Here is a 25,859-nt window from a genome sequence, read left to right as displayed (position 1 = left end):
TTTCTTATGATAGCTCGTCTGTAGTTGAAGAAGCATTTGCGTTTGTTTTGAGAACAAATATAATTCATGAATTTCATTAAAAGAAAGAAAAAATAAAACATGGATGGAATACTTTTCAACTTTGATCAAGAACCACTTATTTTTATACTTATTTACATACTTATCTTTGCATATTTCATATCATAATTTTAGGCTACATAATTATATTTACCTTGTTATATAAATTAATTTGGTCAGGAGAACGAAAGAAATATTAGAAAATACCAAACATGTACAAATTGATTTGATTTGATTTGAATTTATTCGTCCACAATGTGGAAATATGCTTTCCACCAGCATTACAATGATACGAGAAACAGAGTACATATGAACATATGAACAATTAAGCAAGCAATTTCAGAACAGAAAAGATCTCGTCATTTCACATAAATAATACAAAATTGTTTAAGCCATCCAAAATTGTTAAACTTGATTAGATGATTAGAAATATCTTTGAAATAGCTTTATAATAACAGTTTATAAATTCAAATAATTATAATCATTATTGCTATTGTTATTATTATTAATATTATTATCATTATTATTATTATGATTATAATTATAATTATTATATAGACTACAAATGTAGTCTCAGGCATTATTCGTTATCATATCTATTCATTATTCATCATTATTATCTATTATTATTCATTTATTATTCTCCCCTCTCACACAACCAATTGATTTTATTTATTAAGGCAATTAGTCAAGAATGCGACGGGGCTGTTCTGGTACCGTTTGGTCCTGGCATGAACATTTTTGTACTTTCTGCTTGTACGGAGATTCATGGTATGAGTTGTATCGTTGACTGGGAACAATTCGGAGTACCTTTGCTACATAACTGCACATATGCGACGGCAAACTTTGTACTAAGGTCATGCCTTCTCTCTTCCAAAGTTTCCATCGTCGTTTTCCTGAGAGCATTTTCATAAGACTCATAATGAGGGCCAAGAACAATCCTCATCGCTCTCTTCCGTATCTTTTCCAGGTTACTGGTCTGCTGCTTGGTGAGTCCAGAGTGCCACACCGGTGCCGCGTATATGGCGCGCCATATGCCCAATAACCACGAAAAACATTGTTTATCGCCGATAAACAAGGTTTATCGACGAAAAACAAGGTTTATCGAGCGAAAAACAAGGTTTATCGAGCGATAAACCTTGTTTATCGTGAGAAACTCTGTATATCGGCTGATAAACACAGTTTCCATCGATAAACAAGGTTTATCGACGATAAACAAGGTTTATCGAAAAACACGGTTATTCGTATTTCGTCAGGAGAGGGCGCTTTTTAAAGTTGCACCCAGGGGGGTTCAACTCCGCTTCTGCATCCGTCTAGCCATGGGGAAATTTTGGAGGGTCAAAAGTGCACACTGCTTCCATTTATCGTGTATTAGCCTATGAAGACGACAAGTTTTTAGTGCACCAGCGAAATGGGGATTTTGGACTGCGCGCAGCGCGCAAAATATTTAAATTAAAATTTTGAATATTCATGAGCTCTTTTCCACTTATTAGCATATTATCGCAATGAAAAAAAGACAATGCGCATGCGTTACTATATCGACAGAATCCTAATTGGGCCGGATAAATGTAGAACAAAGGTCAGAGTTGGGGAGGTGTGTGGGGAGGAGAAGGGGGGGGGGGGACTTTTAAATGGTTGACTTAGTTGGGGCCACAAACTTCACTGTCACCAGGATGGAAAGTACATTTTAAAAAATTCAGTTCAGTTAAAAGGCAAAAATAATGACCCCATTTCACTAATTCATTTTTTACCTCTTTTTTTTTGTTCGTTTATTAACTTAAATATTTTTTAAATCAGACAAATTGCACTGATCATTTAGCCCACTTTACAAGTGATATTTTCATATTTTTAGTGTCCAATTTAATAATGAATCATTCTCACCTCGACTGATCTTCATATTGTACCCCATCCCCAATGAAATTTCAATTTTGTCTCGTTCTTTTCATTCTTGCATTCGTCGCCACTGATTTTTTTTTAATTCCCCCTCCCCCCAACAGTAACATTTTCAATACAGAGACCCCTTCTAATAGTGACATTTCCATAGGCTCTATTACCCCAATTACCTATGCTTTCATCATTTCGGCATCGACTTATTCTTTATTTAACCCCCCCCCCCCCTCATCTTTATTGTAAACCATTTTTTATACTGCATTTATACATTAGTCTTGCCCACTCTCTTGTAGATGGTTAAATCTATCTCGCTGATGCCAGATATAAACAAACATCAAAAGGTCGAACACCATACTCAATTCTACACAAGACTGCATCAGCCCCCATCTTAACTCAGTCATACAGCATTATCATTACAGAGTGCCTACATCATCATAATCATCAGCATCATCACATATATTTCACAAAATAAGAAAATGAAAAGAACAGAATTCAGCAGTATTAACTGATTTATTAACATTTATGAACTCATTTATCAACATATTTTGTTTCTATAAAGTCTTTTTAAATCCAACATGACATCAACAAAATGATGACAAATGGATGGGGGGAGGGGGTGCTGTCTCTTGAATTCAAATCTTTCAGTTGTAAAAATGTACTGTAGATTTTGAAGAAAAAAATATTCCAATAATATCAACATGCTATTTTATTATGTAAAGCACAGGTATATACCGAGTTTTATGAGTACTTTATCTTACATTGGACATTATTGTTGTTGTTTTTACTACTACCTGTATTATCATTATTATTACTGCTATTATCATGATCATTGTCATTATTGTTACTATTTTTAATATTGTTATTATTATTAATATTAATTATATTAATACAGTCTTACTATTGAACTACATTATTTTATCCCCCCCCCCTACAATTTACTATCCAGTTCAGCATCCCTCATATTTTTGTCAGAACTTGACTTAAGATTAAATATCAAAAAACTATGTTACATGTACACGCATTTAAAAGAACAAATGATTACTTTCATGATCCTCGATATATCTTCTTCTTCTTCTTCTGGTAATCTTCAAAAGGCGTTGTAGCCTATCACGGAGATGAACTAATACTAAAGATTACAAGTGGTGTGAGGAAGACAGATTGTTTCTAAGTGGGATAAGGAGAATAGATGCCTCAAAAGTAGTCCCTGGCAGTTCTCTGGACTGTCAGCATGCACTATTATATATTTGCTGGAAGTCAGTTCCATTAAGGGACAGAGTGTTGGGCAAATACAAATTTGTCTACCTATGTCGCTTCTGGCTTGGTGCAACTGGAGGGTCATGTCATGGTACTTCCTGCTCGTGATTTGTTAAAGCCCGTCTGTACTAGTTTGGCCAGGGGGATAAGACCACCCTGCAAGGTCACTGACAGGTGGTTATCTCATCAAATCAGCTCTCAATTAATATAAGAAAAAGAGGATCATGGGGGACCAACAGGCACAGATTAGGCATTGTTTGCTATATAGAGGGCGCAAGTAGCTATAAGTAGTGCAGTGGGAAAATTTTCAAGGAAGAGCGGAGAGACCATTGACTATCTTGTGCACCATTCCCAGTCTTCTTGCAGAGTGCCTTGTAGTTGTAGATATAGTAGGCAACTAAAAGGTGCTGATCATCTCAGTCAAACTGCTGCTTCTCTTGTGGTCCCCATTGTGAAGTAGCGTCCTGGACATCTGAGATGTTGTAGGGATCCCAGACACCGGAACAGTTCTCAAGATGAGGGTGGACTAGGGACTTGTACAAAAGAAGCCTGGGTATCAAACCTTCTGCATGGGACAACCTGAATAATAAAAACAAAAAGAGAGGAGAAATCAAATAAGATTAAAACTGCTGCATTATATTGGATTTTCAAAAATAGTACCTCCCCACTTTTGTTTAGGTCTTGCATTTTAATTTTACTAAAAAATGATAAACTTATGTCTATCTGATAGGGCCTTTTTTAAGATAAGAGTAAAGGTTTAGATGTATTTCCAATTATTTTAAAAGTAATTTCCAATTTATTTTAAGTTATTATTTGCTAGACTTTTGTGAACAAAAGTTTGTTAGATATAATGTAATATTTAGGAAAAAATGCCTTTGAGTATGTCTTTTAATATGCTGAGAGAATAAACTGTAGCAACACCATAGTTTGTCACCTAAATAAAGCTAGAGAATAAATGAGAATTACCCGATATAATGCAACACAAGATGACAGTTCCCCAAATCTTTGTATATAGTCCAAGTCGAGTGCGGTGTTCGCATGGGCTTAGATTATACAGCCTGAATATTTTCGAACTTCATACAAACATACCTTGCCAGAGTTCAACTTAGGTGTCTTGTTCCTGATTAGATCTACACCATAACATTTGATGATCAGGTCCTGGTGCTCTTTGCTGCACTTCTGTGATCATTATCTGCTTCTTTGTTCCATAGGATCTACAATTAAAAAAAAACAGAAACTTAGTAAGGTTCCTGCTAATATCAAATGCATGCATTAGTTATCAGTTTATAACTTTGTTCATGTCCTTTAGAGAAAGAAATATCCATGTCATATGTAGGGTTGGATCAAGAATTCTCACCAACATAAAAGGGGTGGCATAAAATCCTGAAAATAAACCAATTATTTCAAACAAGGCACAATGACATAACTAAGATCGAAATCAGGGGAAGTGGGAGGGGGGGGGGGGAGGAGATACCTTTTTTGTTTTGTTTTTGTTGTTGTTGGTAGATCTAGCCTAGATCTACATTCAGACTAAGCTGAATCTGGACCTGGATCACAATAATGACACATGTGCACGACTAGTCTAGTAGTGGAGCAAAACGAGCCTAGACCCATGGCTATGGAAGTCTTTGCTAAGCTATGGCATAACACAAGCTATAGATCTAGATCTAGATCTAGATCTAATTGCCTATTTTTAATATTATTAGTAGACCCTAGGGGGCTTTAGACCTACATCTAGACCCGTCCCTATGCCACATCTGAATAAGGGGGCACAGAATGATTGTGCACCCCCCCCCCCCCTCCATAACTTCCACATTGACCCACCTAAACCAGGCATTTAGGTCTAGATCTATTTAGACTCTAGATCTAGTCTTTTTTTTTTATTAGAATGCATTAGGCCTAGAATCTAGCCAGATGCGGGGTTAAATGCTGTTTATACTTAGTTAAGTGCTAGATCTAGACTAGACGGTAGACCTAGCCTAGCCTAGGCTCTGCTTAGGCTTAGCCTTAGCCCGAATTTTTCTGTCTCTTTCGTTCGTTAGACTCTGATTTGGGTAGGGTCAGCTAAAGAGAGGAGCCGACCCTACCCAAATCAGAGGCTAACGAACGAAAGAGACAGAAAATTCAGGCTAGACTATGCTATGAATAGTCTAGAGCTAGAGGTCTAGGCTTTACAGTAACACACTGTAAAGTTATAGCCACGCCAGCTCAGGAAACGCAGTCGCTTCTTGGTGGAGTGTTACAGCCGGCTAGCACCGGCGAATTGAAAATCATAAACCCAGGGCTGCCAACTCTCACGCAATCTGCGTGAGTCTCACGCAATTCACCCAATTCTCAAGCTCTCACGCTGATCATAGGAACTCTCACGCTGAACCCCGAAAATAGAAAAAAAAAAAAAAAAAAAAAGTCTATTATATCGGATATTCAATATCCCTGCCTAAAGTTTCAACATTTTTTTAACCACACATGCGCAAAGCTAAACCATCAATGCAAATAATGCACTTACAAATGTGGAAGTTTGTATTTTTTCAAGGTCAGTGTACTTCATGAAATCAATTAACCTATTTGAATCCTGCCTTATGTATTTGTGGAATCAGGGTTAAAGTATGCACCAGATTGCACCATTTCAATTGCAAAATTGTAAAAGCTCCCTACCGTGGAAGGGGGGACACCCCCCCTTCTACACCATCCCCCCTCGGGCGCTTTGCGCCCTCGCAATGTCTCACTCCAAACTATTTCCAAAGGTTGGCAGCCCTGTAAACCGCTCGACGAGATCTCGTCGGCTTGGACTAGCAATGAGCCATTTGTGCAGTCTACAACAGGTCCACATCTACGACCGATTACTATCGGTAATCAAGCTATGAACTGAACTTAAAATTATGAGATGTGCTCTAATGAAATAACCTACGGTAAAATCCTGATTGTTTCTAAAAATATTACCGTCGATGACTTATATTAGAGTTCATTCAATCAGTTAATATTCTTTAGTCAGAAGAAAGAAAAGAGGATGGGGTAGGGGTTAACCGGGTAAGACGTTGTGACAATGCGGAGAGCCCCTCACTGCAATGACGAACACATCACAATCATTTCAGAGACCTTCACACAAAATGGATCTTTACTTACTTTTCTTGATATCATAGGGTATCACTTCGATGTCAATGTTCGCCTGAAGATTTTCTGCTTCACTGAGATGTACTTGACAAACTTCTATTATAATAGAAATTCACTTAAAAGAAAAATGTTTCATTGTTCGTAATTGAATAACTTGAAAGTTGCAGTTCATACAACCGCCATTTTCGTGGTCAAATCGTAGGGAATTCTGGGAATGCAAAAAATGTTTTATGCATGACCTAATACATAAAACATTTTGTCGATGGCCAATCAACATACAGAAGTTGGCGTATTTTTTACGTCATTGCTCATGAATATTCATTGACCCTCCAAAACCGTCGTTCAAATCGGACAAAACCCCCATAATGCATCCAATACAAAACCTATGAAATGTCAAAGGTCACGAATTTATTTGGCCCTCTAGTCCTCCTACGGAGGACATACTGTGTATGATCGAATCTCTTTGGTTGCACCCAGCTCAGAGCACTGCTCCGCACGTGCGCTTTACATCGTAGAATATACCAACACCGTAACACTTGCTCGCGCTCATGACCACGATCGACATTTTCTGAGTGGAGGTATGGCGAAGTATTCTTTATTCCAGGCTTTTTTTCCCAATTTTTGAAATGTTATGTTTATATATCTCTCTCTAGCCCTCTCTTTCTTTCAAACTTTCTAGGTTTTACCCTTCTCTTATCTCTCTCACTCTCCCCCTTTCTTTCTGTCACTCTCTCTTTCTCCTACCCTCTCAATATAACCCTTCTGTCTTTCCCTCTCTTTCTTCTAATTCTCTCTTTCCCTTTCTCTTTCCTTTTTCTTTCTCTGCACTCCCTCTCTGCCTCCTCCCTTTTATCTATTTCCCCCGGTATGAGAAATAGGGTAGAGATAGATGGTTGGAGAGAGAGGAGAGATACAATCAGATAAAGGACAGATAGGGTAGAGATGGAGAGATGAATGAGAGATAGAGGAGAGATAGAGCAGGGATAGATAGATGGAGATGAAGGAGATATAGATCAGGGTAGATGGATGGAGAGAGAGAGAGAGAGAGAGAGAGAGGAGAGATAAAGGAGAGAGAGGAGAGATGAATGAGAGATAGAGGAGAGATAGAGCAGGGATAGATAGATGGAGATAAAGGATATATAGAGCAGGGTAGATGGATGGAGAGAGAGAGAGAGAGAGAGAGAGAGGGGAGAGATAAAGGAGAGAGAGGAGAGATGAGAGATAGAGGAGAGATAGAGCAGGGATAGATAGATGGAAATAAAGGAGATATAGAGCAGGGTAGATGGATGGAGAGAGAGAGAGAGAGAGGAGAGATAAAGGAGAGAGAGGAGAGATGAATGAGAGATAGAGGAGAGATAGAGCAGGGATAGATAGATGGAGATGAAGGAGATATAGAGCAGGGTAGATGAATGGAGAGAGAGGAGAGATAAAGGAGAGATAGAGGAGAGATAGAGGAGAGATATCGATCTATCCCCGCTCTATCTCTCCTCTATCTCTCCTTTATTATATATCTCTCTCTCTCCATCTATATCCATCCATCTATCCCTGCTCTATCTTTCCTCTATCTCCTCCATCTCTCATTTATATCTCCTCTCTCTCCATCCATCTATCTCTACCCTATATCTCCTCTTTCTCTATCTCTCTCTCTCCATCCATCTATCTCTTCTCTATCTCTCCTTTATCTCTCCTCTAATATTCACCATCCATCTTTCCCTGCTCTTTCTGTTCTCTCTCTCTCTCTCTCTCTCTCAAATCTCCATCCATCTATCCCTACTCTATCTCTCCTCTCTCTCTCTCTGTCTCTCTCTCCATCTATCTCTATCCATCTTTCACCCGCTCGATCTCTCCTCTATCTCTCCTCTATTTATCCTCAATAACCATCCATCTATCCCCGTTCTACCTCTCCTCTATCTTCATCCATCTATCTTTAAAATATATCCCCTCTATCTCTCCTCTCTCTCTCTCTCTCTCTCTCTCCTTCTATATCCATCCATCTATCCCCGCTCTATCTCTCCTTTTCCCCTGCTCTATCTCTCCTCTATCTCTCGGGGGAAATAGATAAAAGGGAGGAGGCAGAGAGGGAGTGCAGAGAAAGAAAAAGGAAAGAGAAAGGGAAAGAGAGAATTAGAAGAAAGAGAGGGAAAGACAAAAGGGTTATATTGAGAGGGTAGGAGAAAGAGAGAGTGACTGAAAGAAAGGGGGAGAGTGAGAGAGATAAGAGAAGGGGAAAACCTAGAAAGTTTGAAAGAGAGAGAGGGCTAGAGAGAGATATATAAACATAACATTTCAAAAATTGGGAAAAAAGCCTGGAATTAAGAATACTTCGCCATACCTCCACTCAGAAAATGTCGATCGTGGTCATGAGCGCGAGCAAGCGTTACGGTGTTGGTATATTCTATGGTGTAAAGCGCACGTGCAGAGCAGTGCTCTGAGCTGGGTGCAACTTTGAAAAGCGCCCTCTCCTGACAAAATACGAATAACCGTGTTTTTCGATAAACCTTGTTTTTCGATAAACCTTGTTTATCGTCGATAAACCTTGTTTATCGTCGATAAACCTTGTTTATCGAGGGAAACTGTGTTTATCAGTCGATATACAGAGTTTCTCACGATAAACAAGGTTTATCGCTCGATAAACCTTGTTTTTCGTCGATAAACCTTGTTTATCGGCGATAAACAATGTTTTTCGGGGTTATTGGGCATATGGCGCGCCATACGCGTATTCAAGAGCTGGCCGCACGTATTCATGAGGGATTCTGAACTTTTTCAATCTACTCAAAATGTGTACTCTTAGCTTGCTCTTTGACATCATCTCTTTAACCTGCTTGTCATCCCTTTTCTCTCTTCTCGTTTCTTTCTTTCTCGTTCTCTCTCTCGTTCTCTTTCTCTCCCTCTCTTTTTACCACCCCTATCTCTGAGAAAAGTAAAGAAGAATTATTTGCTCGTATCTCTCTTCAGTTCGTCAGAGATCTTAAGATGATCAAGCCAATTATTATGCGCATAGATTGGCTAACTCTGCTTTAGTTGAAGATAATCTAATGCACATTATTTGTGCTTTCCCGACAAAACAATACGGAATCTTTGTTTACACGGCTCCCAGCGATAACTTAAAAGGACGCCCTCTGATGAAAGCAAATAAATTAAATATTAATATGATAGTATCGATGTAACATTTCTATTAGTTATACTGAATTTATCCGGTTGAAGAAAGAAGCGTATAATGCCAGGTAAGGGCAGTTTCTATCTACGCGCATTCCGATCTAACCAGAAAAAAAGGCCTTGAAAAAGTTCATCGAACTCTGGCTAATTAGGTCACCGCAAAGTATTGTGGGACTGCTAGGTCAACCCGGGATTGTAGTGTCGCGCGCGTCGGGGTAAAATATTCCGATCACGTGATCACTCCTATTTCCGGTTTCTCCCCGGTATGTGCACTCAATCGGAACGGGGTGTGTTTCTACCTACGTTATCCGGTTAGCTTCCCCTGCATTATCCTTCTAAAAGAAGAATAATTTTGCCGGTGAACGCGAAAAAAGCTCTCCCCGTCATTATCCGGATAATAGGGACTTTTAGATTTGCGTGGACTGATACGTGTGACGTCCATTCAAGGCAGTGCATTACAAGGACGTCGACCGTATCAATCCACATTGTCTTCGTGCGAATCTAAAAGTCCCTACCGCCGGAGAAAGTGTGTTTCTATTAGGAAAAATGTATCCCTTATCGGCCATTAACCGGATAATGGCTTTAGATAGAAACACGCCATAAGTGGAAACAAAAAAAGGTTTCTTAGCGTAGAAGAAAAAAAGATATAGAGTATAAGTGAGAAAGAAGAGAGAGAAAATGAGGAGAGAAAGAAGAGGAGGGATGGAAGAAGAAAACAAAACAGATAGGGGCTGACTTTAGTATAGTTGGAAAACATCAGGTTTTAGGACAAGGATTTTCTAGCAATATATATTATGCATATGTGTTTTTTATAGGAAAAAATAAAAATAAAAGCACTTCTAGTAAAGGCTCTTTGGGGACAAAGCAGAAAACACTGTTATGTGCTTTTTTATATGATTAAAATGGATACTGCCAGTGAAAAAGTTGCAAATGGTATGAAAACACATGACAACTTGCGTAGCTTAGGTGCCATGTAAGGCCCCCCCCCCCCTCCCCCCGCCCCATCGGAAGACGGAAAAAGAAGAAAGGGCAAAGAGAGGAAAGATAGACGGGGAGAGGGGGAGAGAGAAAGAAAAAAAAGGAAGAGAGAGAGAAAGAGGTTGTAGGGGAGGGAGAGTAGATGGAAGAGTGAAATATCGATTTTAAATTGTCCTTAGGATTTGTGAAAAATCGTGAAAATGCAACGGCATATTTTTCTTTTTTTAATTTAAACCGCCAAGAGCATTGCTTTTTTCTCCAAAGACACATCATGTTAATTGTGTGGATTACAAGAAACGGGATATGTTATCAAGGATCATCTTCGTCATCGTTTCTATCTGTACATGAATCTGGATGTAGGTACTGCGTCCACATCATACGTTGTCGTTATGTGTAATGTTTTCTCGATTCATTAGCATGTCGGGCTACTCTCTGTCGAGCTTTTCAGTCGTCAGAAGAAAGATTTTTTTTATTTTTAAGTATGCATCAAATTTGTAAACAAGTCCATTCAAATGCAAGACCATTCGCACCTTATGACTAATGCTAAACAAAGACAATGATCTGGGCCCTATTTTTACCGGTTTTATTAATACTCCCGCCCCCAAAGAATATTAGTGACAGCAATACAATCAACAAGTCCATTAGCGAATATATAGCTAGATTAAGCTCAGTGTACAGAGGGATAACACATAGTAATGTGTGCACTGAAGAAGCTTTGGGTAGAGTTGGGAATTTTCTCCATAAAACAGATCCATGATGAGTCATGACACTGCATGGTTCAATGAATCTCTCTCAGTCACAGCGCATTGTCAGCCAGTGCAATGCAGATACACAAACGTAACAATGGCAATGAAACCCCCAGTGCATTGGTGCGGTCTCAGTCCTAGTCATGGCGTGATATATGACGTCATAACTCTCTATGCTAATAGAGGGTGGCCAAATGTGATTGAATGAAAAAGATTAATCTTCTTACTTTTTCAAGGTTTCCGACGAATTTTTAGACCAGCTTGATTTTGTGTGGACCAAGGAAATGGTTGTTTGCTTCATGAAAGACGATCCAAACTTACCATATCTTACCATCGGTGGAAATCAAGTAGAGAGGGTTCAGGAAGTTAAGCTACTCGGTTTGTACCTCAATAACAAACTTAACTGGGATACCCACGTAAAAGAAACCTACACTAAAGCAGCAAAACGCTTGTACCTTCTTGTTCAATTACGAAGGGCAGGTTTAAATCAGATTGATATGTGCAGATACTATGTGGCATGCATTAGATCGGTGTTAGAGTATGCTTGCCTAGTATTTCATGGAGGTCTGACCAAAGAACAATCCGAAATGTTAGAGTCAATCCAAAAAAGGGCAGTTAGAATTATTTCACCTGGACTATCATAATCTGACGCCCTTGTATATCTTAACCTCCAATCCCTTTCTGAACGTAGACAAAAACTATGCCTTAATTTGTTTACCCAAATTCGTAACCCCAGTCTTATGCTAAATCATCTTCTTCCTGCTCCAAGAGAAACAAGGTACTCTCTTCGGAACAGCACAGACCTGTACCCTCCCAAATGCAAAACTAATAGATACAAAAATAGATTCATACCCTGGTGTCTGTTTAATCTACAATGATCTTGCCAAATTTAATGTATTTTTATTGTCCTTTTTATTGAGTATATTCTCGTTAATCAAATGTAATAATTTTAATAAGAAGACATCAATCCTATTTTACATAATTATTTGTGACTATCATACGACACCGTTTTATTTGTATCTTCAAACGTTGTACAGGGTATTAAATTTAATTAATGATCATTATTGCCAATTTTATATTGAATTAAAGTACCGTGTAGACATTTTACTTAAAATTGCACACTTGTTTATTACATGTATTTTAAAATAATTTAGAATGTAACAAATTTAACACCAATTGAATTTGACAGGATATTTTTTTTTTTTTTTTTTTTTTTTACGGATAATGCATTATACCACCTCTCAATTTGGGTTTACTGTCTCTCTCTCTTTCTTTCAAAATCTTTCTCAATTTTAATTGTTGAACAATACGTTGATGTCAGTTGATATATGATTATTGGTCCTGTGAAGTCCCATGTACCTTATAATTATGTTGAAATGTTATTTTACATATTTGTCATTATTATACGACACCGGTTTATTAGTATCAAACTGGGTGGTACTTATATTCAAGCTTTGTACAGGGTATTAAATTTAATTATTAATTATTATTGCCAATTTTATATTGAATTAAAGTGCCGTGTAAACGTTTTACTTAAATTACACATTTGCTTATTATATGAATTTCAAAATAATTTAGAATGTAACAAATTTAATACCAATTGAATTTGACTGGATATATTTTTAGGAATAATGCATTATTACCATCACTCAATTTGGGTTTACTGTCTCTCTCTTTCTTTCATCATCTTTCTCAATTTTAATTGTTGAACAATACGTTGATGTCAGTTGATATATGATTACTGGTCCTGTGAAGTCCTATGTACCTTACAATTATGTTTAAATGCGATTGCTCTTGAGTGCTTTTTTTCTTTCTTTTTTTTTTCTTCTTTTCATATCTATGTATTTAAAGTGTCAATTTATACAGTTTTATTGTACAAAGTATATATACAAATAACTATATTGTGAACCATTTATATGCCTGCCTTTTTTACTGTATGAAATCCAACTCATGGTTGCAATAAATGAATGATTTAATATGACAGAGAGGGATAAATTTCGCATAGGAAAGTGAAAACGCTTTATGCGTAGGGTAATCCGTTGCTGGGATACAGAGTCTCAAACACGGGGTTATCGATTATGCTTCCTGCTTCGAATTGTGCAAGTACGTGCATTGCTATGGAAGGGTTGGTGTCATAATTCACTTGAAATTCTTTCTTTCGAGGCCATTTCCGACGCAAATACTTAAAATTATTTTCTCATATTCTTGAAAAATACAAGAACAAAATATATACAATAGAAAATACCGTTCGCGCCAGCCTTGTATTTTGCAGCATTGCAAAGTTACACCAATATCTTTGACAAAAGAACGGTTTTTGAAGCTTGTGCCCATTGGTTATAATACATGCGCGCGAGCATGCGTTCGAGACTCACCAAAAGACACTACTTTTCCATATGAACTTATCTAGAATATTCAGCGGCGGACAGAGAATTTCTTGCCGGGGGCGAGGAAGAAGTCCTCAAATCTCTTACGAACAGAAGAAAAGATGCCTTTGTTAATTAAGATTTTTTTTTTTTTTTTCTGAAGAAAACCGTCACCCTTACTCCTTTTCAGTATGAGTCTACAGACATTAAAGCCCCACTGTCCTACTTGTAGCTACTTGCTCCCTCTATATAAAAAACTTCCCAAATCAGTGCCTGTTGGTCCGCCAATGTCCTCTTTTTCTTATGTTAGTTGAGAGCTGAGTTAATGAGACAGCCACCTGTCAGTGACCTCGCTGTGTGGTCTAATCCCTTCTGGCCCAGTAGTATTCACGGTCTTTAAAGGATTGGCTATTACATTGCTAGGTGCTAGGTGAGGTTTGGTCCAAAATTCCTGGCGATGAGGTTGGGGCAACGTCCTTAGTAAAATTATGGTACGCTAGATTAAAGGTAATACAAAGTTTTGGTATGGGGTCATGAATTTGGTTCAAATGAATATATTGGAAGCATATGCGATCCTACAATATTCAATGATCGTTGTCGCGGTTGAAATCGATTCTAAAGTTATGAAATTATAAATAATAAACTCTTTAAGTTGTATAGCTCCCTCTCAAGGTCAAGATATTAATTAAGCTATAAAACAATGTTTCTTGACTAAAATCGACCGATTAGCTATTCCCGTTTGGAAATGATATACCACAACTACATATTCTGAAATGTTTATGGTCGCAGCTTCCATTGTATGGCCGTACGGCGCTATTTGAAATTTATCAGAATTTACCGGGAGCATCGGTAAAAAAAAAAAAATATCTAATTTTTCTCAAAAGCAGAATTGTTTTATGGGCTAAATTTTCTAGTGCTTATATTACATCCACAGGGGCTTCCAAATTTATCAAAATTGAAAAGAATCACCACCATCCAATTTTCAAAAATTCCCCAAACTTTGTATTACCTTTAAACATACATGATTGGTCATTTTTGGGTGTACTTAAAAGTCGTTAATTTGTAATAGTTTTTCACTTTTCTTCTTTGACTCTCCAGTAATCAACATGAAGCTTCTGCTCGCATCAATGGCCGTTCTAGCCGTGGCAGCTTACGGCTTAGATCTAGATGCCAATGCGTGTCATCCATGCCCCCAGTTCTGGCTTTTATTCAACGGGAACTGCTATCGTTACTTCGGGGAGCGGGTCACTTGGCTAGAGGCTCGGGCTCGCTGCAGGGATCACTATTCCTTGAATGGAAGGGCTGATTTAGTATCCATCCACACGGAACAGGAGAACGCCTTCGCATACGACCTTTTCCGCTCTTCTGCAAGCATCACACCGGGTCTTGTAAATATGAATGACCTACTATAGCTTAGACTGCTAATGAAAACGAAATCTAACCTTGATAGCAAGCAACTCTAGAAGAAATCAGGAAAATCAGAAAAGCACACTGGTGAAAGTTTTAAAGAAATCGGACTAAAATTGAGAAAGTTATGAATTTTTGAAAGCTACAATCATTATCGGTATAGGTTCTTCAAGTTGGACGTAGAAGCGGACAACTTTCCCACTTGTGCCAACGCACAAAATGACTGAAATTTCGATTTTCGAAAAATGTATGACTTTGGATGGTCTTTTATTTTTTGAGGACCTGTATTAATAATATACTCTCCATAATTATATTTTGAATAGTGCCCAAAGGGTGAAGGCATTTGGGATAAAAACAGAAATTAGGGATACTTTTGTACTCGACAAATGAGAGAGTTATCCGTCACTACATCACAATCCACTGACAAAATTTACAATTTGAGGTTCGCATAACTGCTGCTGAAGTGATCTCATATTTTAAACATCCAGAACTATTGGACAAATACATTTCAAACTTACGCCATTCTGCTTCTCTGGCTTATCTGCTTTCATTCAAAATGAACGTATTACAAGGGTTGGATTGCCCTTTAAAGGTACTATGTCCCTTTTGCAGCCAACCTCAAATGCTGTAGAACTTTGCAGGAATTATGAATATGTCATGTATGTCCTATCTGTGATATTTAAACGTTAGCAGTGTCCTTATATTCAAATTATGCAAGGAAACCCGTTTACTTGCTAGACTTCACTGTCAGACACTATTGAGTGACTGCATGACTGGCCTTCTTTTCTTCTTTGGTAATTACATACATGGAAAGAGTTGTAAAGGGTACATGAGCATTTTTCTACATCAATAACCCACTTCTTGTGATGGCCAAGATTAAACTGATTGAATCTTTGCGCAGCATAAAACGTATGACCATTCGGTACAATTTATTGTTCGAAAATCAAGACTATTACTTTTGGGCTCTATAGCCCTAAAGTCGATTTGACAACTATTAGTCGTTATTTTCCCACTTGAAGACATTTTCAAGCCCCACCTTTTTTAGGGAAGTTCTAAATTAGTATTATCTTTCAAATGCAGTTGGAATTTAACTTTTTCATTTTTTTGGCCTGCAAATGGGACATAGTACCTTTAATAAAAGTTTCATGGGCATGGTTTAGGTCCGGTTAAGGTGTAAGATTTGTGAACTTTTCCGTCTTTTTTTATGTCAGTTTGGAATGAAGTACAAATGTCCCCTGATAGTACAGCCCTTTCGTGAAAAAAATAGGCATGGGCCTCCCACGTATTGCAAAATAAAAAATCGAACTGTTGTAGTATCATGAATATATGGAATCAAAGTTGATGAAAGTGTTGGAGACATTTGGTTGACATTCTTTGTGCTTTCCGAACTAAACAATATTCGCCGTGGTTCAACAATACGCCCTCTGATGAATGCAAAAAAAATGTAACATGTACTAAGTGGAAACAATACATTAGATTTATTATAGTAGAAGAAAGAGAGATGCAGAGTTTAAGTGTGTTTGTGTGTGTGTGTGAGAGAGAGAGACAGAGAGACAGAGAGACAGACAGACAGAGGGGAGGGGGTAAGTAAAGAGAGCGGGATATAAAAACAATGAGTGAGAAAGTTAATTTTGCCTTTTTTTGGAGATGGGCCGCCCCCCTGGCGCTCAAGGGGGGGGGGCGGGGTGCGATTTTTGAAATTTTCGAAGGCCCCCCCCCCCAACAAAAAAGTGCTTACAACCCCCCCCCCCCCTCCCCACTGAGCGAATTTTCGGCCGGCGCAATTTTTAAATTTTCAGGAGCAAAACAATAACGAATTGCCCCCCCCCCCCCCACACCTCCCTAAGAAATCCTGGATCCGCGCCTGCATGAGCATCACAGCGTCACGGATATGAGCGCTATATAAGAAGCCATATTACATTCAGTTGATAAGCAATGATACATTCACTTTTCTTCTTATTTGATTTTTACTGATTTTCTCTTTTTTTTAATGATTTCTTTGTTGTTGTCCTGGACAGGGTGAGCCGCCGTACTATGGGGTTTGGATTGGTGCCTACCAGACAACAGAAGGCTTAACCGGACCCTTCATTTGGTCTGATGGATCCGGTCTAGACTTCGAGCAATGGATGATTGGTCAGCCGGACAACTACGGTAACGACGAGGACTGCGCCCATTTGTGGCGTAGGGACGCAGAAGATGATATCCTCCAGCCTTGGAACGACACTCCCTGTGATAAATACGTGATGCCTTCCATTTGTAAGGTGGTCCCAAATTAGAAATCCTAATTCGTCTGTACTCTAAATTCGAAGCTTCCTTGATATATCTGTATGGATAAGACCATAACTTGAATTCTTTGAAAAAAATCTTGAAAACCTTGGAAACTAGTAGTGCTAGCAGCATAGATTAATTAGGGCTATCATAACGTTCCGAGGGTGTGGCATGGATGACCGATTCTATTTTCCACAGTCCATTAGTCAGTCTATCGTGTTTTCGCTTCATCGCAAGAGACAATTGACGGTTTGGGAGAATTTTTAAGGTTTCTTTCTATTTTGGTATACAAACTGCGCCACTATTAAACGGTTAGGTCTCCGTCACAGATGCCAACGCTGTATTATTATTATTTTTTTTATTTCTTTTTTTTTTGGGGGGGGGGGATGTATAGGCACTTAAAGCCCTTCAAAATACATGTTTAAAGCAAATGTCTGGAGATAATTGGGAAAGGTTGATTACAAAGTATTTGAAAATTGCTGTATACGCTGAGGTTATAGAATCATCAAAATGAGGGAAAAGGATATTCAATTTTAGTCACGTTCAGTGATTACAGTATTGAGTATATGGAACACACACGTGTGGCTTGAAAGTTTATTCCAACACTTTTAGCTATTTCTCGTTTTATTTCACATTTAAAGGCAATTGCAGAGCAATTTATTTCAGAGGACATTTTTGCCGTAATATTATTCAAACTAAAAGAAAGTAACACATTCAAAAGAAATAAAAAAAACTCAAAGTTCTCATCCCTGTACCAGCTCTCAGCCTTCTCTTCACAAGTGAGTGTAATGTTAATAAGATGTTAGATCTGTATAAAGTAATTTAACATATAATTAAAAAGGATACTTTTAATTGGTTTTAGAATGTTGTCATGTTCTGATATTTACTTTAGCGTATTGAGATGAGATTGAAATTTATACTCGCCGTTTTTTTCAAATAAAATATCTTTGCTGTTAAAATCTACAAAATATGATCAGATAATGCTCCTTGAAATTAAAGATATGAACAGGCGAAATACAGTAATATGCCACTGAATGTATCTTTCATCATCTCTATCTTTGTGTGTGTGTGTGTGTGTTTTTTTTTTCTTTTTCTTCTAGCATTTACTGCAGCATATTTCCTTTCTATACTGTTCGACTAAATCAACTTTACTTCATGTTTTTATAGTTGGAGTAAATGAATAACACTGATGCCATATCTAACAATTTTTGTTTGTTTGTTTGTTTTTATTTTCGACTATGTTCAAGGTTAACATGAGTTAGTCTAGTCATGAGGACTAAGTATAAAGAGAGGGATGTATACAAATGAATTGGATACATGTATTTCGTTTGTGTACGAGAGCATTTGTCAAGTATTTTATGGGTCATCTTAAATTCGATGTTTCCTGCATGATTCACTTATTTCGGACTTGATTTCATGCGTTTAGGACTAAAGAGTTCCTTTTAAACTAGATCTTGACTATCATAAAAACTTCAAGCGAAAAAAAATTGTTGTTATGGGAGCCATGCCCTGCATATTATACCCACCGTTCCCTAGTACCCCCGACAGGGCTCTGCCCCTGGACCCCATCCGTAAAAACAGAAGTGGATCCCATGACAACAATTTGATGTATATATAAAGTTATCCTTAAGAGAGAGAGAGAGAGAGAGAGAGAGAGAGGGAGTTTAGTGTTTTTATCGATCAAGACAGCTTCTTGAAGGTTCTGATAATTCCGAAGTGCTAAAACTCCAGAGCTATCAGGTCCATGACAGGGGCTCTGTCCCTGCACCCCAAGGGAAAAGGCTCTCTCTTACGCAGTCGCAGTGCGCTTTCCGTATACGTCTGCTTCGTCCCCTCCCCACCCCTTTTTGGAAATCCTGGATCCGGCACTGCAGACAGAGGTAAATAGCCATTAACTTTTGACCATGACATAAGTTAGTAAAACAGGAAATTGCACTTACCAAAGAAAAGAAGGAAGGAAAATTCATCCTTTTAAAAATGACCGTCTACCAATCTGGCAAGCGTTTGTTAAAAATAGTGAAATTTTTCCTTTTTATTTTGGGTAAAATTCAAAAGGAATAAAAAGCTATTCCTAGTCTTGTTAAGCAACTGCTAACAAAAAAGCACGTTTGTGCTTCTACCTGCGAGTATTAATAATTGGTTGGAAAATCTGAACATGCCAGCAAAACGTTACAAAAAACTTTGCAGTCGTACAGGGGGTATTTCAATATTAAAGCGGCGAATGCTTGCAAACGTAGCGAATTTGGGGTTTCCGCCAGGGTTCGTAAAAAGTTGTCATTGTCGCAAAACAATCGTAGGCCTTTGCAAAATAGTCGTAAGCCCTTGCAAGCCGTCGGGGTGGTGGGGATTATTCAATATTAAATCGATCAGATTATTGACTAATATGGCATCGGTGACGGTATTTCTTTCGGTAGGCATTATTTAATCAGTAGTTGAGGCATGTATCTAAACTAGCCACAACCCTAGCACTCGCCCTACTTGATGCGGTGTATGGAAAGCATGGGGTGATAAATAGCTGCCGTAACTGCAACTCACTTTAGCTATTTTTTTAATAGAAACATGCAGCTAATACTGACTGAATCAGGGGCGGCGGAGCAACTTCCAAAGTGTGGGGGGGGGGGGCACCATAAAAAAGGGCATTTTCTGAAAAAGGGCACCTACAAAGGGAAATCTCAAAGCGAAAATATACAATTTTCTTAGTCGTTGGTATATACCCCTACATTGTGATTACATTATCAGGTATGATTTCAATATTTGTTTCTCTTTATAAATTATACAAGATATTGCTTTAAAGGGATAGTAGAGTTCTGTTGCAGAGGGCGCTACACAAAATAATTTGTTTGTGAGATAATGAAAAACCGAGTGACAAATTTGAAAGAAGATACAATTTAAATGACAAAATCATATTTGTTTGATCAAAATCGGCTCGGAGACGGCTTAAATATCCATAAACATAACAATTTCTAATATTTGTGTACCAACACAAATATTCGAGAATTTGAAAAACCGTTGAATAAACGAAATATCGACTTTTAGGTTGTATTTCAACCAATGCCGATGTTGGACTTTTTGTTGGCTTTATCGTGTTAGCTATATATAAGCACAACCAGCTGGCCCATGTATAGTTAGTGTTAATTAATTAATTAATTAACGGTCAAAGTATTTTTTTTTTAAGTGGAGCTGAATTGGTATGATCGTATTGGCTAAATTTTACACATTTTGGGGTCTAAAATTACCTTCATAGCAATTTTAGGTCCCAAAAGGGCACTAGAAATGTCAAAGATATGAATAAGGGCAATAAGCACGCACTTTGAATGCATTTGCAGTCTGAAAACAGAACTCAACTATCCCATTAAGCATCATACTTTGCAGTCGGGTGTGATGGTCTGAATATTCTTATGTGAGCGAGCGAAGCAAGTGAGTACAAATTCTCAAATGTGTGAGGTCGCAGTGCGAAAAATTACATCTTTTAAAGAGGAAGAACCCCAATCCTGATGGGGTTATAAGCACATTGTCATAACGGACGACTGAAAAGACCTTTGATAAGTAACATAATCATATCATCTATAAATTCGAGCGAGGATAGCGAGCGACATTTGGTGGAAATTGTTCTTGGTCGCTTTAAATTAGGGGCACGTGTAATGATGAGAGGAAAAGGGGACACGTATCGAAAGGGATAGAGACACGTATTAGAAAATAAAAGGTGCACGTGTCAAAATACAAAGGGAAATTATCAGAGGTGAAAATGGGGCACTCAACAGAGATGAAAAAGGGCACTTATGAGAAAGGCAAATTGGCTTTTGTCGACGGGAAATGGGCACCCATCAGAGTTTGATAGGGCATTTATTAGAGGTGAAAAGGGGCAATCTCTTATTAGAAAGGAAAAGAGGCACGTATCATTGTTAAAAAGGAAATTATCAGAGGTAAAAAGGGGTACATATCGCACCTGAAAAGGGGCACTGACCAGATATGAAAAGGGACACTTATGAGAATGAGAAAGAGACACCTATAACGAAGGAAAAGTGCATTTATTGAAAGAAAATGTGCACCGATCAGAATTTAATAGGGGCATTTATCAGAGGTGAAAAGGGGCTTTTATGAAAAAGGGGGAAGCTGCTCTTATAAGAAAGGAAAAAGAGCATTCATTAGAAAGGAAAAGGGGCACGTGTCAAAATAAAAGGGGCATTTATTAGAATTGAAAAGGGACACTCATCAGAGATGAAAATAAAACTTATTAGTAAGGGAAGGGGCACTTTTCAAAGTAAAACGAGCATCTCTCAGATTTGAATAGAGACAATTATCAGAGGTGAAAGGGGCACTTAACTGAAGTGAAAAGGAGTAACTTCTCGTACCTGAAAACGGTCATTTACAAGAGATGAAAATGGGCATTTTTCAGTTAAATGGGGGCACTTATCATAAGAAAAAGGGGGTACTTGATAGAAAGGAAAAGGGGCACATGTAAACATAAAAGGTGAGCTTATCCGAGTTAAAAAGGGGTAGATATTAAAAGGGAACGGGGCACCTTTTACAAAGGAAAAGGGGCACTTGTCAAAGTAACAGAGGCACCTCTGAGATATGAAAAAGGCAATTATCAGAGGTAAACGGTGCCACTTCTCGTACCTGAAAAGTGCACTTACTAGATTTTAAAAAGGGCACTTATAAGAATGGAATATGGACACTTATTGCAGAGGAAAATTAGAACTTGTCAAAGGAAAGGGGGCACATTTATAAAGTAATAGGCAGGGGGCACTTTGCCCCCCCCCCACCTGCCCCCCCCCCCCCCCCCCCCCCCCCCCCCCCCCCCCCCCCTGGGAGCATCGCCTCTGGAATTAATGATCTATTTATCCGATAGTTTCCATCTTGCTTTTTTAATTAGAAATTGATTCTACCACGAGATGGCGCCATTCAAACTTAGGGAGATACAACGTTGCAGTTGTGAAACCTCCAGTCTTTCCATTGGACTTCGAAGGGCAAATAAATCTTGTCTTTAACCTAATGTTGAAACATTGCAACCCCTTATTTGTATTTTGGAAATGTTGATTTCTATTACTGTGATAGATGCATTGTTGTTTTCTTACATAACGGACGCTTACAACTGTTAGCGAGTTATTAATGTAATGAGCGGTAGCCTACTGTAATAGAAACAACTTCTTTGTATACAGTTACATTTCAATTTTTCGTATTTCTGCATGATTATGATATAAATATGCATCGTTCAAGTGTTTGAAATAATTTTGTTTTCCACAGATAGCATATTTTTAGTTGCCAGTTGGGATAAAATGTATATTTCGATTACACTTGTACTATCAATTGTCAAAAATGTTTTAATAAGTTAAAAGTATCTTTTGACAAAATTATCATATGAAATAATAATTCATATTTCATAGTATGCCTATTTAAAACAAGATTATTAAGGAATTTGAGCTATTTTTGGCTTCGTAGTTAACATTATTTTCTTATAGGAAATCTTAAAATGAGCCCCTCATATGTTACAGGTATGCAGTAATGATTCTTTAAAGTATGATCTCAAATTGCAATACAAGTTAACAAATTTAGGAAAAGTCAACTTATAAGTTAATAACGCATATTTCATAGCACAGCAGTTGTACAATAAACTGATTCGGAATTTGATATGATTATTTCTTGATAATCATAGACATTTGTGTCAATTTGAAAATTTGAAAATGAAATGTATCAGTGCTAAAAAAAAAGGTGATCTTTTTTCAAGGTCCTTCTGAATTTGTAACAGCAGGTCATCAGTGTTTAATTGTGGGGTACGTATTTTCTTCTACAAATTTGATGCTATAGTAATGTTATACTTATACCCAATTAATGTGTAATTGAATGTGTCATCAAATTTAAAATTAGCATGAAACAAGTTGGTCATCAGCACCTGGAGATGAAAAGAAAAAATATTCTAAAAATCAAATTTCATATTTTTGGCATGAAATATGAATATTAATCAGAACATATGCAACTGTCTCAAATGTTTGCAATTAAAATACCTCGGTACATATCTCTCATTGCTTAACATATACTTTTTTAAGAATGGAATTTGTTCTGCGGTTTGAATAAAATGAGTCCAACGATGCCCTTGAAAGTAACATTTATTGATTTTCCTTCATTTTGGTTTGTACTAGTACCTAATATTCATATTTAATCATTACCATTGAAATTACTGTCTATATATACACCTTAGGTACCGTAAGTGTTATTATTCACGGCTGATAAAAGAGGAAACGACAAAGCGTTGGAATTGTGCATTTTTCGTGCCTTTTATTTAACATGGAATTCTGTCATTTCTACATGTTTCATTTTACCATGGCGGTACATGAATTCACGCCAATATTATAATTGCATTACACACATATTTGAGTATCCAAGCCAATTACAAAACTAGTGCTGGAATCTAAGCTGAAAAATGAGGAATCATGTGAATAAATGTAATCTGCATCCCATACATAAACCTTAAAATCAAAATATGTGAAATCCAATCATGTAGCCAGAGAAGGGTTAAACCACGGCTAGAAACCCCTTCTCGTTAACAAATGTCCCCTCTGCATTGCCACGAGCACCCCTTGCTAAGCGTCAGGAATGCCCGATCAGACGGGGAAGATTTGTATGTAACCCGGATGAACCACCCATTCCCAGCTCTCATCAACGATTCCAGCAAAAGTGCATTACACACAAATTTGAGTATCCAACCCAATTACAAAACTAGTGCTGGAATCAATGCTGGAAATTGAGGAAATTTGCACCCCATACATAACCTGATATCCAAGCGTTTAGCCATCAGGAATGCCGCCCGATCAAACGGGGAAAATTGTATGTAACCCGGGTGCGCGCGCACCACCCATTTCCAGCTCTCATCAACGATTCCAGCAAAATTGTTCCCAACCGGGCTCCATCACTTCACTCCAGGTATACCTACCCGCATATAAAATCGAGCGAGGCTCCTGAAATTACTTGTCTTACGAATGGTAATATAATTTCTTGCTATTATATGTAAGTGTGATGAAGGCCCAAATTGATAAATTCCGCCAACGAGCAAATTAAATAGCTCGCCGCCAAAGAACACGGTTTCACTGGATAGCCTATAAGTGAGCTTAAAGCGAAAATTCTCAACAATAATTAATTGAAGCCAACTAATTACCAAGCACGAATGTATATCCACTCCGGAAACCATATACACATATACCCGGTACCGCAGGGAACCCTTGCTTTTTTTTTTTTTTTTTTTTTTTTTTTTTTTTTTTTTTACAGGTTTATCGTCTAGGCTCAATAACATAAACTGAAACACTACAACGTTACGTAACATAATAAAACCGCGATATCATGCCGTGCGGTGTTACCTAACCAGATTTCAGACCTACTCCCTCAACTTCCATTACTCCATAATGGTATAAACCTTCCTTTATAACCGCCACCAATAACCACCCATAAATATATATTCCTATTAATAACTAATTGATAGCTCCACACAAAGTGGAGAACAAGAACCAAAAGGTTTACATATTTACAAACTTTGTACTTCAAAGACATATGATTCATACATATTCTGTATAAAAATTATGACACACTTGTCAATTCGTAATGACCTTGCCCCCACGGACATTCTTTCAAAATCTTAGCAACCTCCTAAGATACCTAATTTGCCACTTCAATATACAGACAAATCTCAAAACTTTTGGCTACCAATGTGCCCTTTCCGGCCTCTCCATGAGGTTAACAGAAAAACAAAGGTAAAAGATATCATAACTGTTCCTAAATAGTCGCCCCAGTATTTATCGCATGCGATTCCAGTCCGATATCCAGGTTTAAATAAGTCGATACCGCTACCCATAAACATGATAAACAAACCATATTAGTATCTACACAGTCATCGTAAACGTGACGTCGTTCCAGAAAGCACAACTACAACAGATATATCTACCAACAGATATATCTACCAAGTGCAAACACTTACATGAAACACATGCCAAATATAGAAAAAGAAAGTCGAGTTTGTTTTACTTCCCATTATCAGTGCCAGACTTTTTTGGTTTTGTTTCGTTTTGTTTTGCTTAACTCTGCCCCCAAAAGTGACCTTCTCGTGTAACAATAGCTTATGTTGTATTGCATCTTTCGGGGTCATCTTGATCTCCCTTGGAAGACACCATCAGGGCCCCGTTTAAAGCTTATCTGCCGTAGTTTACAGGAGGGATTAGACTGCCCTGCAAGGTCACTGGACAGGTGGTTATCTCATCAACTCAGCTCTCAGTTAACAAAAGAAAAAGAGGATCATGGGGGACCAATGGTCACCGATTAGGCATTGTTTTATATATAGGGGGCAAGTAGCTACAAGTAATGCAGTGGGCCTTTAAAAAAACTTGTCATCAGTGACAAATGACAGTTTTTGTAATAAGCTACTGAAATCCTTGCTTCTGATTGGTTATCAGCAGATTTGTCACTGATTTTTGTCATTTTTCATTGTAAAAAAGCTTTGTGAACCCCCCCCCCCCTTCCCCCTGGACTTTGAAATGCCCTCGAAGATATTGTTTCAAATTGTTTTTATTTCAATATATACTCACTCAAGGAAACATAACATTGCTCTCTTATTTAATAGCAATAGCTTATTTTGTATTACATC

The 25,859-nt window shown here is 37.8% G+C and overlaps 1 protein-coding gene and 1 long non-coding RNA gene across 2 annotated transcripts; one reads left to right on the top strand and one right to left on the bottom strand.

The window, feature by feature from the left end:
• Positions 1–2,638: 2,638 nt before the first annotated feature.
• On the bottom strand, positions 2,639–4,406 carry LOC115923120. The gene is made up of 2 exons (XR_004063799.1): positions 4,291–4,406; positions 2,639–3,780 (listed from the first exon to the last, which is right to left on the bottom strand). It is a non-coding gene; the product is annotated as an uncharacterized LOC115923120 (long non-coding RNA).
• A 10,255-nt stretch (positions 4,407–14,661) lies between these two features.
• On the top strand, positions 14,662–17,238 carry LOC115923279 (echinoidin-like). Its single transcript, XM_030983701.1, has 2 exons — positions 14,662–14,943; positions 16,981–17,238. Exons 1-2 carry the CDS (start codon positions 14,662–14,664, stop codon positions 17,236–17,238), a joined length of 540 nt encoding a protein of 179 aa, XP_030839561.1.
• The last annotated feature ends 8,621 nt before the right edge of the window (positions 17,239–25,859 follow it).

Source organism: Strongylocentrotus purpuratus, unplaced genomic scaffold (genome assembly GCF_000002235.5).
Source record: "Strongylocentrotus purpuratus isolate Spur 01 unplaced genomic scaffold, Spur_5.0 spur5_scaffold_13, whole genome shotgun sequence".
Taxonomy (NCBI): domain Eukaryota; kingdom Metazoa; phylum Echinodermata; class Echinoidea; order Camarodonta; family Strongylocentrotidae; genus Strongylocentrotus; species Strongylocentrotus purpuratus.
This window is presented reverse-complemented; position numbering and strand designations above follow the sequence as displayed.